The sequence below is a fragment of the Brachyistius frenatus genome, unplaced genomic scaffold (genome assembly GCF_029030835.1).
Source record: "Brachyistius frenatus isolate BFR_SWC_R1_liver_20210118 unplaced genomic scaffold, ASM2903083v1 Contig_11, whole genome shotgun sequence".
Classification (NCBI taxonomy): domain Eukaryota; kingdom Metazoa; phylum Chordata; class Actinopteri; family Embiotocidae; genus Brachyistius; species Brachyistius frenatus.
The window spans coordinates 1,004,054-1,019,814 of record NW_027210610.1 but is presented as its reverse complement, the minus strand read 5'-3'; the positions used below and the strand labels follow the sequence as shown (position 1 = coordinate 1,019,814).

Here is a 15,761-nt window from a genome sequence, read left to right as displayed (position 1 = left end):
CTTTTAAATGCTCCATGGGGAGGAACTGCTGATAACTCTTTGTAGATTATTTTATTGCATATGTCACATTACACTCAGTCATTTAATACATTGCTAATAAAAAAAATAAGATATATTGAGATGTGCAGATTTAAGTGGTTTGCCATTCACTGAAAAAACTTGTATTATAATAAACATATAATATTCAAGAACTTCTGTACTTTACTTGATGAAAATATTTACTTCAATTTGTGTTTGTTGTATAATTTTTGATAAATCATGAACTTGAAATGTAGCCACAGTACAAATAAACGAACTACTTTCCAACAATTTAAAAAAAAAAAAAATCCATTGATCCAGCTTACACAATCCAAACACAGGCAGCTAACAAAATAATGAAACGATACAGACCGGCCTTGGACATCGTGTCCATTTCAATGACCATTATCGATTGTCGAAATGAGTATCTGGTTCAGCTCTGATGGAAACTTTCATGTTATTGCTTTTTTTCCTTTCAGCTCAGATAAAAGGCTAACATACAGAACATCCAGTGGTATAAGAAAATGACATGTTGTGAAGAGAAGAGGTTTACACCACAGCGTGAGCATTAAAGCTGTTTGCTCAGACAAGGCCACCTGCAAAACAGCGTGTGTGTGAATAATACAAATTGATCCTCACCAAGGAACACAGTGTGAAAGACAGGCTTTTTTTGTAATCACGTTATCTGATTGTTTAGTTTTGCTCAGATTCAGCTGCTCATGTAACATTTAAAGAGCTGGTATTGATTAAGAGTTCATCAGTTTTGGTTTTAGTAAAGCTCAAATTATCTGTTACTATATCCAAAAATTATTAAAATGTATTAAGGCCTTTGAAAAAACTTGTAGTTTTAGCCCTCCTGGAGAGGAGCGAGTGGCTGGATGGTGCTTTGTCTCGGGAAGAGTGTCTGTGACGTCACCCCTGACCTTTCAGCCTCTCTCATCTGTTAAGAGTTGCTAATGCCACCCAGGACACCTGTTGTTGTCCTGACCCAAGCCATCTGAGGCTAAATATCCCACTCAGCCTGTGTTAGTAACTGCTCATGTCACCCCACTGCCACCTTACCTGCTTGACAGAATACCTTTACAAAAGACAAGAGGCTTTAAAGCTGGTGTACAACGGCCATCTGCTCAAACAAAGTCGACAAAAGGTTAATTAAATGATCCCAGATGACCCTCGTTTATTTTGCACTACTCTCAAATAAACACTGCAATATATTAAAGGTTGTCAACATGAAGCTGAAAGACAAAAGAAAAGACATTTGAAATTTTTAGCAGTACATATAGTTTGCTTTATTTTTCCCATTTTCATTTCTTGGCAAAGCAAATCATTTTCAACAATCAGAAAACATTTAATGGCACTTAAACATTTATAAGAAGGCCACAGGACAAGGTAGACAATACCTCATACATGTGCTAAAAACTGAGGTTACGTACAAAAAAAAAGACTATTTCTCTGGACAGAGACACTAGAAAATGAAAAATTCCACATGTATGAAGGTTTTGATGAGTCTAATGTAAATACCTGGTCAGACGATCCACTGTAACCACAGTACAAATCACGAATAAATATATTTCAAAACATTGAAGCTATGAATATATTTTCAACATGATTCACCATTTAAACAGGCTTTGTTCAAATGGAAAAGGCCAGGGAGAAAGCACTGTGATAGACTCGCTAGTAGTATCACTGGTGTCAGATATGTATGCAAAAATTGGTCTGGAAAACTAAGTTAACAGAGAATTGGGTCGATTGCACACGCGATCCATTCATCCGTCAGCAAGAGCCACATAACAGATATGTGGCTAATCTTTCCAAGTTCTATTTCCCTTAAAATTACTGAACGTATCCGGATCAGAGGTTTGATCGATGTTGGCTCTAAGCTCATTCCCTGGTTAATGAAGAGACATAACATTAGCTGACCTGTAATCTTTACTGCTCACTCACTCCCACACAACACGCAACGGCAGCTCACATGTCAAGGCAGTCTGGAGCTCAATGTATTTGTAGTGGCAGCAGTGTATGCATGTGTCTGCGTTGGACGAGAGTGAGTTATTATTACTTCAGAGCTTTGGAGTGTGGTGGGAGGAGGTGTGTGGGAGACTGTGGGGATGGGTGTTGTGTCTTAACACTAACACCTGTGGGGATTCAATTTGTGTGGTACTTGTGCGCTGAAGGTCAAAGTACCTCAGTGATTGGTAGAAAAAGAGATGTCAGTCAGGAGCTCTCTGATTGCCACTACAAATAAAACAGTAACATGTCAGTGATTGAGCCCAGACTGACTCCACGTAACAATTTGCATTTCGGTGCGTTCTCACTTTCGATGCTACATGTATGTAATCGTCACAATGTTAAAACTGCAACGTGAGTGTAAGTGTTTGATTTTTTTTTAAATCTCACCTGTATGTAAACCAGATAAAACAACATTGTTATACAGACATCTATAAAAATTAAATCCATAAACAGCCTCACAGTGAGAGCAGACGATGTTTTAAAAATGCCAAATGGAAACCAGCGAGAAAGGCGGACAGATGGGTTTTTAAGCATTGGGCAGCCGCTCCTGACACATCTCCAGGGGCCGTTTGAATGCCCCCCTCCCGAAAACCTCAACATTGCTTGCTAGCCAGGAGATCACATTCCCGGGGATGTACGAGCTGCAGTTGGCCATCGACTGGATCTCGACCGGCTTCAGAACACGGTCCCAAATGTTCACCTGACTCAGCTCGCCCACGAAAGCCTGTCCGGCGTCAAAGCGTCCGCCTACCACGTCCTGCAAGGGCCATAAACATCAGGATGTAAATATGAGCAGCATCAACAACAACATTATCACAGGTCATTATCTCTGTGAAGCGGAGGAGGCAATCAGTAGGGATAAAGGAGGACTAGTCATCAAACTTTCAAACTTTCTTTTAATGTATTAGTGCCTCGTCCTAGTCCCACTGTGTGGGACCATCACTGAGGTCACAGAGGTCAAACACATGGTTGGCTCAAGCTGATTCCAATGTGACAAATTTTTGGGCCAGTTAACAAAAAAAGGGTTGAAACTTTGAAACGAGAACTTTATTTCTGGCAGTAAGAACAATGACCATAGAGAAAATGGGAAACAAATTAGAATTATATATATTATTATAGAATAGATGATAAAAACAGGTATTCAATCAATTAAATATTTTAAAAAAAATGCAAATAAACAACTTTAATGCTTGGTAAAAATTTCTGTGGGATACACAGTAGGAGTACGGTGTCTTCAAAATTACATTAGAGGCCTTAAAGTTTCAATTGTCTCTCGGCTGTGACCACATTCAATGTAATATTTAGTCCGCTCTGTGTGTTATTTACAGCAGGCCTTTCAAGGGGAAGTAATTCATCTGAAGAACTTCCAGGTTAGCTCCTTGGCTATAGAAACAAAAGTCTACAGTCATTCTAGCAGCTCTACGAGGTTTTACTTTGGAACAGCGGACATATTGCTAAATGCTAATATTATCCTGCAAACATTAACCTGTTAACATTAGCTTGCTAACAAGCTGGCAAGGACAATGTTGTTTCCCAAGTATGATGTTTTTCATGGCTTAGTTTAGTTTGTAAGCATGCCGGCAATAAACATCTAAACAGTCCAGCTGAGACTAAAGGCAGTGTAATTTGTTGAGCAGATATTTGGTCGTACATCATAGGACAAATCCCAATGTTGACCCGATGATGACAGTTGAAGGATTAATCCTGAAGGGGAAACGTGTGTGTGTGTGTGTGTGTGTGTGTGTGTGTGTGTGTGTGTGTGTGTGTGTGTGTCTGTGATAGGTGCTGATATGTTTCAGGCTGGACCGAAGTGGTGGACCCAACCAGCCAATTAACACACTCACGAGAGCTGTGCTGCTAGTGAAGCTAAAAACACATTTTATCATAGATGTACAATTCAATGCCCTGCATTTAGTTAGAACAAGTTCCCTGTTTGTTACACACATCTCAACAGGCTGATACATTTCATTCATTCCTCCTTGGTGACATCTTCAATAATTATCTTCAATAATGCACTGATTGGTCCAGCAGGAGGCAGGAGGCCTCAGCATCTGTGTTTTACTGTTGCTCTGTCAATTGTTTTGTCAACATCTCATTGCTGCTGCTTTATTTTCTTGTTTCCATCTGCAGTCCGCCAACGCACTTCATAAATAGCACTGCTCATTGATAGAAAACTACTTGACATTACACTTTGAAGTGTTGTCGCTTGTGATAATGCGAACATGTTGCAGCAGACAGATGATACATTGTCAGTGTCACTTTTTGAAGCATCGGCAGTGTTACTCCAGTTAAAATGACTGCTTTCTTTGATCATGAAAGTAATGACGAAATCTAAAAATGCAGACGTTCATCAAGCATCCTGCTGCACGTTCTTACCTGCTCCTGCCCCAGGATGATGACTCCCCCTGGTTTGATAGGGTGCCAGGCTGCCAGGTTGTCACCGATTCCCAGCTTATCCCCATCTTGGTAAGCCTCCCACTGGCCGTCCCGTGTGGTCCAGGCGATGCAGATGTGGTGCCACCTGCCGTCCCGTACCTCCAGGGGCAGCTGGGCAACCTACGGTCAAAATACATTTTACTTTTGGAATTCTGGTAAATTTTTGGGGCAAATTTTCATTTGATCACAAAACAATGGCAATCCAATGACTTGCCTTGTCATTGATGAGCAGTTCAATTGGATTATTGCCCCATTCAATCAGCACAATCTCGTTTGCCTGCCCTGGTACACCATAAGAGAAAGGCGTCCCTATGCCGGGGCTGGCGCTGGACTTGATCCACATGCAGAGGGTAAAGGCGTACATCTCTGGCAGGCTCTTGGTGATGCGGCCGTACAAGTAGTTGGTCCGCTGGGGGAGGGACAGCTTAAACTGCTCCGGGGACTTGAAGTCTCCTCCACCTGGAATGAGACAGGGAGAATAGGCACGGAGGAGATAAGGGCAGGGCAGGAGAAGGGAACCGTGAGGTTACAATATGTCTTTTTTGTAAAGAAGGAAAGCAAGGAAACAACAACTCCCTTTATGTTTGAATAAACAGACAGCTCGGTCTTAAAAGTCTCAACAATAAGTGCTCTTTATGTAACAAGCGTGCATGTCTGTCACTTCTATTTCAGCTTTGATTAACCAGAGCAGCTTAGCTCTTCTGCCTCCTATTCATAGTAGATACAATATGCTTAATGTGCTGCACAATTCACTCTCCACTCATCCTTACCACTGTATGTCACTGAACCTAAATTATATTGCTACATACATTTCCCCCATCACAGTGACTTAATCATCTCAAAACAATATTTCATTTTGATCTAAATCTGACAGTGATTGGACAATGCCCTCCTACCTTTCTCCAGCTCACTGATCCTCTCCACCAGGGCGTTCAGGGTGCTCTCTGTTTTCAGCCTGTATGCCGCTGTGGCGTTCGACAGCATGCTTTTTTCCTCCTCCAGGTTGCTGACTTTCTTCAGGAGCTGTTTCTCCAGCTCCCTTAGCCGAATCTGCAGCAGGTCGCGCAGCTCACTGGGGAACGAGACGCCGGATATGTTGGCCCTCATTTGCTGTTGCTGCAGGAGATCATGAGCAGGAAGTGCACAGAAATAAGCAGGGACAGTGATTCCCCCCTGAGAGCTGCAACTGACGCCTTACATCACACATTGGAACTCTTCTGTACATTGAAAAGCTTGTAAAGACTTATAAATATTGTTATATATACATACAGTTTAAGTGAAGATGTCTTTTTCTAATTCTTACAGAATCATTTTGTTATTGTTTTGAAAATTATGTTAATTTAACAAGCGTGTCACAATTTGGAGCATGACACAGAAGAGCAGAGTGACTCTTTTTTAATTCAAGACAAGCACAATCAACACAGGCCACTTAATCGGTCCTGCGAGAGTTTGGCCAATTAGTAAATTAATCTCTTTCCACTAATACCTGCGTTTGATCATTATGATACATCCCTAATGATTGTCGGAAGTGCTAATCCACTGCTGAGCAGTGAAACGGCACTCTGCCGAGTCAAACTACAATTTTACGCACAGTGGTTCTGCTTTGCGCAATTGGGGGCACCTTACCTCCAGGTTCTCCAATCGGTCTTTGAGGCCCTGCATGGTTTTTCCAAGACTGTCGATTGTGTCATTTGGATCTCTGGGAACATCCCCCATTGTATTTTGCTTTTCTTTGCCCCATGAACCACCTTTGTCGTACTTTCTATCGTCGGTTGCTGAGGCGCAGAGGGATAGCTTGGTGTTCAGCTCGTTGATGGTGCCCAGCTGTTTAGAAATCGTTTCTTTCTGCTGTAAAATTGTCTCTCGCAGCTGCATGACGGTGTTTCGGAGTTCCTCTTCCTGACCCCCGGGGTTTAGCTCGGGTAACAATGTCACAGGACAACTGGCATCACCGCTGAGGGGGACTGTCCGGCAGATGTACCGCTTTCCATCGTCCTGCTGGCGGTTCGTTAGTTGACCACAACCCAAAGCACAAAAACATAACAATACGTACACGTGCGAAAACATATCGGCGGCACTTATCGATAAGGAAAGCCAATGAAAACGTGAAAAAAAGTAGTCCGCCCTTAAATTCTGTGCGTAAAAGTGTGCCCTAAATAGGTCTATCCAAAAGACATCACATATAACTATTTCTCCAAAGTAACGCCATGACCAACCAGGAAATCAAGAAAATTCTGAGCGGAAAATCCAATCAAGAGAGAGTCGGTCACTGTATAAGCCCGTTAACGTGGATTGTGTTAACCGGACTATTCTTGGCGCACACAGAGCGCGCAGTGTGGTGTTGCTCAGACAACCTCTGTTAAGAAAGAGGATTACCAAAAAAAAAAAAAGGTGACTGTGAAAGCTTCTGGATGGGTTGTAGTGGGCTGACGTCACTGATCAACTGGGTAAAACGTGTTTAATTGTTTGAAAATTGTTAATTGTTTTTGGAACAAAAGGTGTGAGCGATGTTTAGTCCCCATCATTTCATCTCTTTGTATTTATTCTCACTTCTGATTGATCTGAGGTCCTTTCCTTCCTAATTGTTGTATGTGTTTGTGAGATGTTCGGGTTTAAATGATCATACAACAATACAACAAAAAACAAAGCATATTCATAAGATTTATAGTAAGACTGCAAGCAAGTAACTATAGGCTACTAGTGTAAATACAGTTTCAAATTCACACAATTAAGGAGACTTCAAGGCCATTTAAGGCCGTCACAAACACAACAAATCATTCTTAATGTAGGTGAGTAAAGCAAGCAGCGAAGAAACAGGATGTGGTGGTAAACAATTAGCAACAACTACGTGCCTGGCTGTGAAAGGTCAATAAAGCCTGGTGCGCAGACTGGAAGACATACTGCTGTGCTTTAAACATGACGTCCCACCATGCTCCAAATCACAACGTCAATCACAACGGTCTCCTTTAAAAAAACAAACTGTGGGATGACAGGCGAGAAGACGGAATTGTAATTGTTCACGGATGGGCTTTCAAACAGCAAGGGACTTATTGGTGGAAATTCGTATTTGCTCAAAATAAAGGATCAGATAAAGATATAAGATAATATAAGAGTCATTTGAGTGATTACTTGTGAAGTTTTTATTTTTGTAATAGGCTACACAGTTTATATTTCAGAGCAATTAAAGTCAATTCATTGCAACAGCATACAGTCATGAAAGACTCATGTCAATAGAATATTTCCAAAATCCATCAGGTGAGCCTGGTTAAATCCTTAAAGAGCAGCTGTGGCTGTCAGCCAATCAGAACCCCACACTGTCTCTATTAAACAAATGGGTTTTTGAAACTGAAACTCATTATTAACAAAATCGTTGCATGAGGAGGATTTCATTTTATGTATATGAAGAATATTAGTCATTATAAAGATATCAGAAATGATTTTCCCCCTAATATCGGTGTGGGTAATATTGATATCAGTATTGGTCCAAACAAATCCCGGTTAAGTGTTTATTAATGCAATTGAGAAATACTAATTCCTCCTGTGCAGCACCCATAAGTGGAGGCTGGTGTATGAGCAGATAATACATGATAATATAGCAAACACAGCTGTAATATAAAATCATATTACCAGTTGTCATAAAAACATTAATCAACTGGTTGTATACCGCTTGGAAAACTTAAAGAAAAGCATCACTTAACAAAAATCACTTCATCTTTTTCTTCTAAATTGCAGAATAAAGTAGTATCAAAAGGACAGAATCAAACACAAGTTCCTCAAAACTGACTTTAAATAAATGTACATGTTTACGTTGCACCTCTCTTCCAGTGTGTCACTGCACAGCGCAACAACCTGAGACTCTTTGAGAGTATTACAGCAAAGATTTTGGATGATGAGAAAAAAGAAAGAAACTATAAGAAACAGGATGTGTCAGAAGTGATTGACCATCAACACCTTCAGTTTGCTGTTCACAGGGCTCTTTACAAAAGCCGGTTACCATCCCTGGTGACAGGTTCTGCATCCCTCGGTTATGAGCAGAATATTTTACACTGACATCACACCTGCTTTCTGGTTACCAATGAACATAGACAAAAGCTACCTGCCGGCAACAGCTCCTGCAAATGGAAAACTCAGTTCTGATTGGGACAACTGTGCCATTATAAAAAAAAAAAATCAAGATTTTCTGTAGCAACCATATTCAACAAAATGGAGGAGTGTGAGCCTTTGACACACAGAGAACAGGTCCTCCCATGCTGCAGACCTCAGGAGTGCATATGAGCACGCAGACTGAATATGCACAGGAGCTTTAGATGCATAAATAGATTTTAGGGGTGTTGTTGATGATTCAGGCTCGGTCGCAAGGAAAGTGCACTTCTTTCTATAGAGAAAATAATGCAGGAGGGGTGTGTGTGCAATCCGGCTTCATCATAAGGGCATCAGCAGCTGCAGCGGTGTGCCGAGGAAACACAAATCTAATGGACAGATGAGTGGTTTTTGGAAAGCCTCAGAACCAGTGTGTCATCCACTCTCCCCTCTCTGAGATAAAGCCCCCCCCCCCCCCAGAATAAAACACTAATGAAACAAACAGGACAGCACAATAAGGCTGAGACAAACATCTTTTAGCAGATCATTATTACTTAAGGAACAGAGAGTGCAAAGGAGAATGAGAAAGTCGCATTATACGTCAAATTATCTCTTACATCATATGTGACATTCAGTGAAAGGAAGATCTCATTCTGCAGTCTTATTTTTACCAGTGAGTTCAGTCTATGGAGGGAGGGGTTAGTGTGAGTGGGAGAATCATGAATTAAAACCCATTAGTAAAGCTTGTGGGTATAGGAGACGGGCTTGATAGATTAGACAAGATCAATAATGACCATCTTTCAACTACACTTTGTTATTTTTATTTCCAAAGCTATTAAAACAAACATATTGTGCAAAAAAAAAAAACTCAATCCGTTTTGCCATCTACTTTCATTGGTGAACCACAGACGAGTGCTCGACAGCAGCTTAATTCGGTCACAATAAAAAAAAGGTAACAATTTTAAAAATTATCATGAGAGGTGATACGCTCTGATCTCAGATAACAACATGGTTTGTTTATAGACCATTTCAATGCAAAAAGGGAAAAAAATGTCAAGAGGAGAACCACAATGCAAAATCTTTTAGCGGTCGTCGTCTGAAATATTTTCTTATTTTAATAGGAGCTATTGCAAAAATCTCACGTGCAAAAACTCATGTGATCACATACACATGTAGTTGTGCACGTGGGAAATGTGGTTTTGCAACATTTCCATGCTGTAATGTGTGAAGCCTATGTAAATTCCCATGTAAAAACCTTTCCACCTGTTTTCCCTGTTATCATATTTTGCAACATGTGGTAAACATGTGTCATACATGTGGTAACCATGGGAAACTCATGTGTTATTTCTGTGAGTTTCAGGTACTTGTGTATCCCGCATGTGAGGCACTTCTGAGACATCTGACGTACAATTTCAAGTGTTGTTGATGAGCCATCATACAGGATCATGAAGGCTTTAACCGGCCACAGAAAGAGCTGCACTCAGTACTCATCCAGGCTTCGAAAACAATGAAGGTACAGCCTACACGAGCTGTTTTTTTAAAAATTTGTTTTTATTGTAGTGTTTTATTTTTCTTTTCTTTATGGTCACTGACCCATGAAATAAAGATACAAAACAATAAAACAAAGGAACAGTAATGTGTTTTAACAGACCAGAATGGACTCATTCATTTCAATTCGAGCATTTACAGTAAGTACAAAAAGATCCCCAAGCTGGTTTTCTTAATCATCCTATAAACCTGTACTTTCCACAGCCACTTCCTAGATAGGTATTGGAAAAAAAAAAAACACAATACTTTGTACTTCACATTCCTGGCTCACCTCTACCAAGGCAGTGCAAGAGGAAAGACGTGCAACATTTTCCTCTTGTACTGTCACAGTCTTATGGAAGTCTTAGTTATTAAAAAAAAAAAAAAACAGTCCTGAAGATCAAGATTTCAGTTATTTTTTTATTCTCCTCAAAAACACACCAGCTCACAGCAGGCATCAGGTAAAAGAATGATGTAGAAGTGCTATATTTGCCCTCCTTCATTCAAACTTTTTTTTTAGCAGTTTGATTCAAAGTTGTTGCATTTACAAGCATTGGCTCAGTTTAACAGATTAAATTCAGTCGCTGGTGTTTTAATTATTCACAGAAGTTCAACATTGTAATCACTTTACTTTGATCATTTCAGAACATGGAGTTTGGATCCCCAGTCCCCTTCAGTGGGCTGCCATCTTGTGGTTAAAACAGCCCACAACAACTTATATATACTTTATAATTTTCTACATTCATTCCCTGAAACCTGTTGGTGCGATGTTTTTTCAGTTATGCTGCCTGTCAAGCACACATCAAATACTTTATGATAAGTCTTTCAGGCAGCAGCCCTCAAGATAACTAAAGAAGCTTTATTGCAAGTCTACAATATGTATTTTATTGTTTGATAGACAATGAAGAAATCCTGAGGGAAGAAAATGGCAACGACCATACCTGCATTACTTTGTCACAAATCTGAGGGGAAAAAAAAAAAAAAATAGATCTCAGAAACGTGTTAAACAATCTGAATTTATCGGCTGATTTGTAGAAAGAATTAAAGCTTTGAATCGCTGGTATTGAAGGTCCAAAAGTGGATTTTGTAGTCTGTGTTATAAGCACAGGGAAACAAGACTATTTGAGGTTTAACCAGCCAGTAAAACATAAAGATGCCCTGAATAGTTGGTTCAACTTTCCGTTTATAAAACAAATTCTTAGAGGTATTATGAATATTTCCCAAGTTCTTTCGATTCATCCACATCCATCTCAGCTGTTGGAGTAAGACTTTCTGTACTGGGACGCTGAACTGTTTCAGAGCCACCGAGTGCTGCTGAAGGCCTCTGGAGAGATGAATGACTTGGAGGTGTTGATGATTTTGGATCTGTAGAGGTCTTTAGGTTCAGGGGGGGAGGGAGGGGAAGGGGTTTGTTGGTATCAGACAAGGAAACAACAGATTTTATGCAGGGAGCTACAGGGGAGCCAGAGACGGCTGCTGGATTGGTAGCTGATGGAGTGATACACGATGTAGTCAAGATCAATCCAGGGGAAGGACTGAGGACTAAAGCTGCTGTGATGGCCGCTGTTGTTGGACGTTGGACCAGAGCAGACGCACACTTTTGTACATGAACAGTGAATACATCGCTGCGGTTTATGATCTTCTGGCAATAGCAACAGTGATAGTGGTTGTTTGTCACACATCCAAGGCCGCATTTATGAATTTTATACCCTGCAAACAAAGAGAGAAAATGACAATCATAATATGTTCTTACTGTGACAGTGTTCACAACAAAAATCTGTGAATCAGTTCATAAATAAAAAAGCTCACCATCATTTAGATATGTTATTATGTATACAAATAGTGGCCGACAAATTACGACATTGACTTTGGCTCCTGACTATTACCTTTGTGTCTAATAGCATATCTCCCATGGCTCTGCATATGTGCTGCTATAGCAGGGTACTCTCCCACCCTTCTGCAAAATCGGCATTGGAATTTCTCTGGGCCTAAACAAAGAGGTGGAGGCAAATCCCTCTCTGGGCACATCGTCTGGTGAAGCTGCAAAGCAAAGCAAAACATTTGAATAAATAGGAAATTTTTATTGGCATATTAATTACATTCATATTTCAGTAAAAAGTAGAGCCCGGTTAATTTATTGGGTGGACAATTTTATCAGCCGATATTACAAATATAGGCTATTTGTATCAGCATATATGATGTCCGATATGAAAACTTTTTGTATTTACAAAACATAGTGCAGAAAAAGATTCTTGAGGTAATTTAGAAACCAGTCTATTTTTTTTTTTATTAAATAGTTATTTATAATCAATTCAATGCACTGATGTCATTTTGGGCAATCAAGTTCATTGACCTCATGACCTGAAAGGTATTCTAAAACTAAAATCGAGTATATGGCTCTACTTAAGTTTTTTCATTGAGAAACACTGATAAAGTTGAAGTGCCAGAAAAGTTGGAAGCAACTCACCAACTTAGTGTGGAAAACGTTGCTGTTCATCGCCGGTCCGGTGCCGCCACCAACAAGTACACCGTCACCGGATGTTTTTTTCAGCTCGGGGGTAACAGCGCTCGGTTTTGGTTTCGCAACAGCAGCGGAGACCTCAAATCGGGCCTTTTTCACAGCGGGTCTCCTCTCTGGAGAACCCAGCAGAGACCCACCGGGACCGTCCGTACTTGTCGCCTTCCCCGCAGCCTTCTTCCCGGCGACTGAAACCGAGGCTGCCGCCGTGCCGTCCGACCCGGTGACTCCGTCCATCGCTGCATCTGCACCGTCGGCGGACCGCTCCAGTGAGCACACCCGCCGGTTGATCTCCAGCGTGATAGCGCGGAGCCCTTCGCTCACGTCCGCCTGGAGCCGCATCACGTGCCTCATCGAGCACACCTCCGCGTACAGCTGTTTCATCCTCCCGAGCAGGCTCCACACGTCCGCGTTCGCGGATGTCACCGGCGGCAGCTCGTCCAAGTAATGAGAGACGAATCTGGGAGTGTTGTCTCCACACTCATCCATCACTTTAAGGCAACTCTTGATGTTTTGTGCGTCTTTCAGTGGCCCTTCGTGGGAGACGCGCGGCTCCGTCGTGGGGCAAAGCTCGAACAACACTTTCTTCGAGGTCTCTATCCACTGGGAGTCAAAAGTGTTGGTAGCCACGAGGACTATCTCGTCCTGGCTTAATGTCCTGTGTTTTAGAGCGAGGAAGTTCAGCAATTCATCCTCCACGATAACCTTTCCGTCGACGGTCTTGTAGATCTCAGGTTTCATGCGAGACCGACTGAAAACGGGAGCCGCCATCTCAACTAAACCTGAACAAAAATAGACCCGGCTTTAAGTTTTACTGCATTTTAATTTATACTTGCAGAACGTCCTTTAAATGGCTCCTCAACGACTAGTAAACACTTTATAAACATCAGATCAGCAACCATCTACGTTAACATCACTGCATTGAATTAGGAGTTTGCACGCACAGCACGAGTTACATGAGCAATAACAACAACTTTAAACGATGCATTTTTACATACGAAGTTACATAAAACGTGGTTAAGACGAGTCAGTTATCGACTTAGGGGACAACGTGCGTTACCTTTGCGTGAAAATGGTTTTTTTTATATATATATATAATCATTAATAACAGTTAACGCAACAAACACAGTCCTACCTTTCTGTGATTCGCCGCCATCTGCGACAAACTCTCGTTCTACACATCTCGCGTGGTTCTGTGACGTGATTTTACAACGTCTCGGACGCGCCTCCTGCTACAAATGCCCATCAAAAACGATGGTCTTATAGCCATTTCTTTTTTACGCCTATCCTTCCGCCGGTACTAGGATACAAACTTTTGACCAATAAAAGCTTATTTTTACAGCGCAAAACGCCAACCGTGTCGGTTTTCTGTATTTAAAATGTAAAAAGAACACCATTGCACCGTGTTTGTACTTTAATACGGAGGATATGATGCGAAACACGCGGAAGTATACCACACGTCTGTGCTTCGGCGCAAACAGCACGAGCGCGACAGTTTCCTGTATGCGGCGCTGGGTGAGTGCACAGGGTCCACTTCGTCTTTTAAACTTTGGGGGGGGATGTTGTGTTTTTTTTTTTTTATATATCGTGTCTTGTGTGTGAGTAGCGTTTGAACAGCTTTTTGTGAGAGTGCTTTTTCCCCTGCGGCCTGTGTTTATTTTCTCTTCAATAAGAGTTTCATGTTGGGAGGTGCGCGAGCGCTTTCTTTCTTTTTGGGGAAAGCTAGCTTATTAGCTAACGGTTGCCAGTATGTTCTGCAAAATTAATACATGCTGCTTTTGTTGTTTTATTAAGCGGGTGAATAGGTGTGCAAGGCGCTCTTGATAATGGAATGATTCCCATTCTGTGCTGAAAACGCCGTTTTTTAATTCCTAAATACTACCGGGACTGCACAAAATTGTGCTAACTGACGCGTTTAATGATGTCATCATAGTGCGCCAATAACTAGGCATGTTTGTGGATCTTTTACCGGTTTGTTTTGTGGGACACTGCAATCTCCCCCCGAAACACCTCTTGAGTGTTGCTTAAATACTCAGCGGACACCGCTGCTATTCCTGCATTTAGTATCATAACTGCATCCGATTCATCACCGGTGTTTGAAGTTTCTTCTCTTGTCTTGTCTTATTTGGACAGTGTCTGTGATCACACAGCTCTGTGCAGACGGCAGTCCAGTCTGTCCCTGCTGCCACCATGGCTTTCGTCCCGGCGCCCAGCCCCACGGTGGTCGACCAGACCACGCTGATGAAGAAGTACCTGCAGTTTGTGGCAGCGCTCACAGATACGAACACGCGTAAGTTCATGGACCTCAATGTGCGTTGTTTTATGTCAGATGTCTGGAGAGAGGCACAAGACTTCTCACTTAGAGTCAGATGAAAGCACCTGTGTTCAGCATGGGCGATGTGATGAGAGCGATATGCTTTAGTCCAGTCAAAGGTACGCGTGTCTGTGAGAGTGTTTGTTGGTATGAGTGTGTTTGAGTGTGTATCTTGATGTACCTTTTGAGTATTCTGGACGCTGAAAGTAAAACTGATAAGATCTGAGAGCCCTTGCTGAGCACACGGTGACAGCCATGAAAAGTGGAACTGCGTCATTAGCAAGTTTGATTAATGGCGACACTCTGTCCTCCAACTTCCAGCTGATGAAACTAAGCTAAAGATGATGCAGGAGGTCAGCGAGAACTTTGAGGTGAGTTTGATGAATGTTTTCAGTGTGTGATGGAGTGGATTAATTTTCTTTGTCTCTGCAGATGGATTATGAAGGATTTTTAAGAGGTCTTATGAATCCCACTAGTTTAATTCTGTATGAAAAAAAAAAAGTAGTGGCAACTGAAACTTATGAAAAGTACTTTATGTTTCTGATGCACTGAAGAAAACAAACTGAAACAAATAAAAATGCTGTTTAAAAAAAGTTGCACAACACTCGAGTTTTGTCGGGTGTACCGAGTTGCTTCATGGCATAAAACCATCTAGTCTTTTCCAGAATGTGACGTCTTCACCTCAGTACTCCACCTTCTTGGAACACATCATCCCTCGCTTCCTCACGTTTCTTCAGGATGGAGAGGTGCAATTTCTTCAAGAAAAACCTACACAGGTATGTGGCTGATAACAAGCGCTTTGGCTTCTTCCCGCATTCACCAATTTTATTGTATTCATCAATGTTCAACAACTGTCCA

At 41.5% G+C, this 15,761-nt stretch overlaps 3 protein-coding genes across 3 annotated transcripts in view; 1 reads left to right on the top strand and 2 right to left on the bottom strand.

Moving 5' to 3' along the window:
- Positions 1-1,281: 1,281 nt before the first annotated feature.
- nptx2b (neuronal pentraxin IIb) lies at positions 1,282-6,763 on the bottom strand. Its single transcript, XM_069691229.1, has 5 exons — positions 6,091-6,763; positions 5,361-5,580; positions 4,679-4,923; positions 4,405-4,584; positions 1,282-2,785 (listed from the first exon to the last, which is right to left on the bottom strand). Exons 1-5 carry the CDS (start codon positions 6,529-6,531, stop codon positions 2,555-2,557), a joined length of 1,317 nt encoding a protein of 438 aa, XP_069547330.1. The 5' UTR covers positions 6,532-6,763; the 3' UTR covers positions 1,282-2,554.
- Positions 6,764-10,111: 3,348 nt separating this feature from the next.
- Positions 10,112-13,755, bottom strand: LOC138616707 (uncharacterized). Its single transcript, XM_069691228.1, has 4 exons — positions 13,725-13,755; positions 12,539-13,371; positions 11,958-12,111; positions 10,112-11,781 (listed from the first exon to the last, which is right to left on the bottom strand). Exons 2-4 carry the CDS (start codon positions 13,358-13,360, stop codon positions 11,279-11,281), a joined length of 1,479 nt encoding a protein of 492 aa, XP_069547329.1. The 5' UTR covers positions 13,361-13,371; positions 13,725-13,755; the 3' UTR covers positions 10,112-11,278.
- Positions 13,756-14,751: 996 nt separating this feature from the next.
- Positions 14,752-15,761, top strand: part of trrap (transformation/transcription domain-associated protein) — an 83,540-nt gene continuing 82,530 nt past the window's right edge. The window contains exons 1-3 of the mRNA XM_069691346.1: positions 14,752-14,879; positions 15,225-15,274; positions 15,569-15,679. Of these exons, the coding sequence (XP_069547447.1) occupies positions 14,780-14,879; positions 15,225-15,274; positions 15,569-15,679 (261 nt within the window). The 5' untranslated portion in view covers positions 14,752-14,779. The remainder of the gene's footprint in view (positions 14,880-15,224; positions 15,275-15,568; positions 15,680-15,761) is intronic.

Coding starts and splice junctions, on each gene's coding strand:
- nptx2b (XM_069691229.1), bottom strand. CDS start 6,531: ATGTTTTCGCACGTGTACGTATTGTTATGTTTTTGTGCTTTGGGTTGT. Junction 5,581..6,090: donor ACCGATTGGAGAACCTGGAG/GTAAGGTGCCCC, acceptor GATCTCCTGCAG/CAACAGCAAATGAGGGCCAA. Junction 2,786..4,404: donor TCATCCTGGGGCAGGAGCAG/GTAAGAACGTGC, acceptor TGGCCCTTGCAG/GACGTGGTAGGCGGACGCTT.
- LOC138616707 (XM_069691228.1), bottom strand. CDS start 13,360: ATGGCGGCTCCCGTTTTCAGTCGGTCTCGCATGAAACCTGAGATCTAC. Junction 12,112..12,538: donor ACGTTTTCCACACTAAGTTG/GTGAGTTGCTTC, acceptor TTTGCTTTGCAG/CTTCACCAGACGATGTGCCC. Junction 11,782..11,957: donor ATATGCTATTAGACACAAAG/GTAATAGTCAGG, acceptor CTTTGTTTGCAG/GGTATAAAATTCATAAATGC.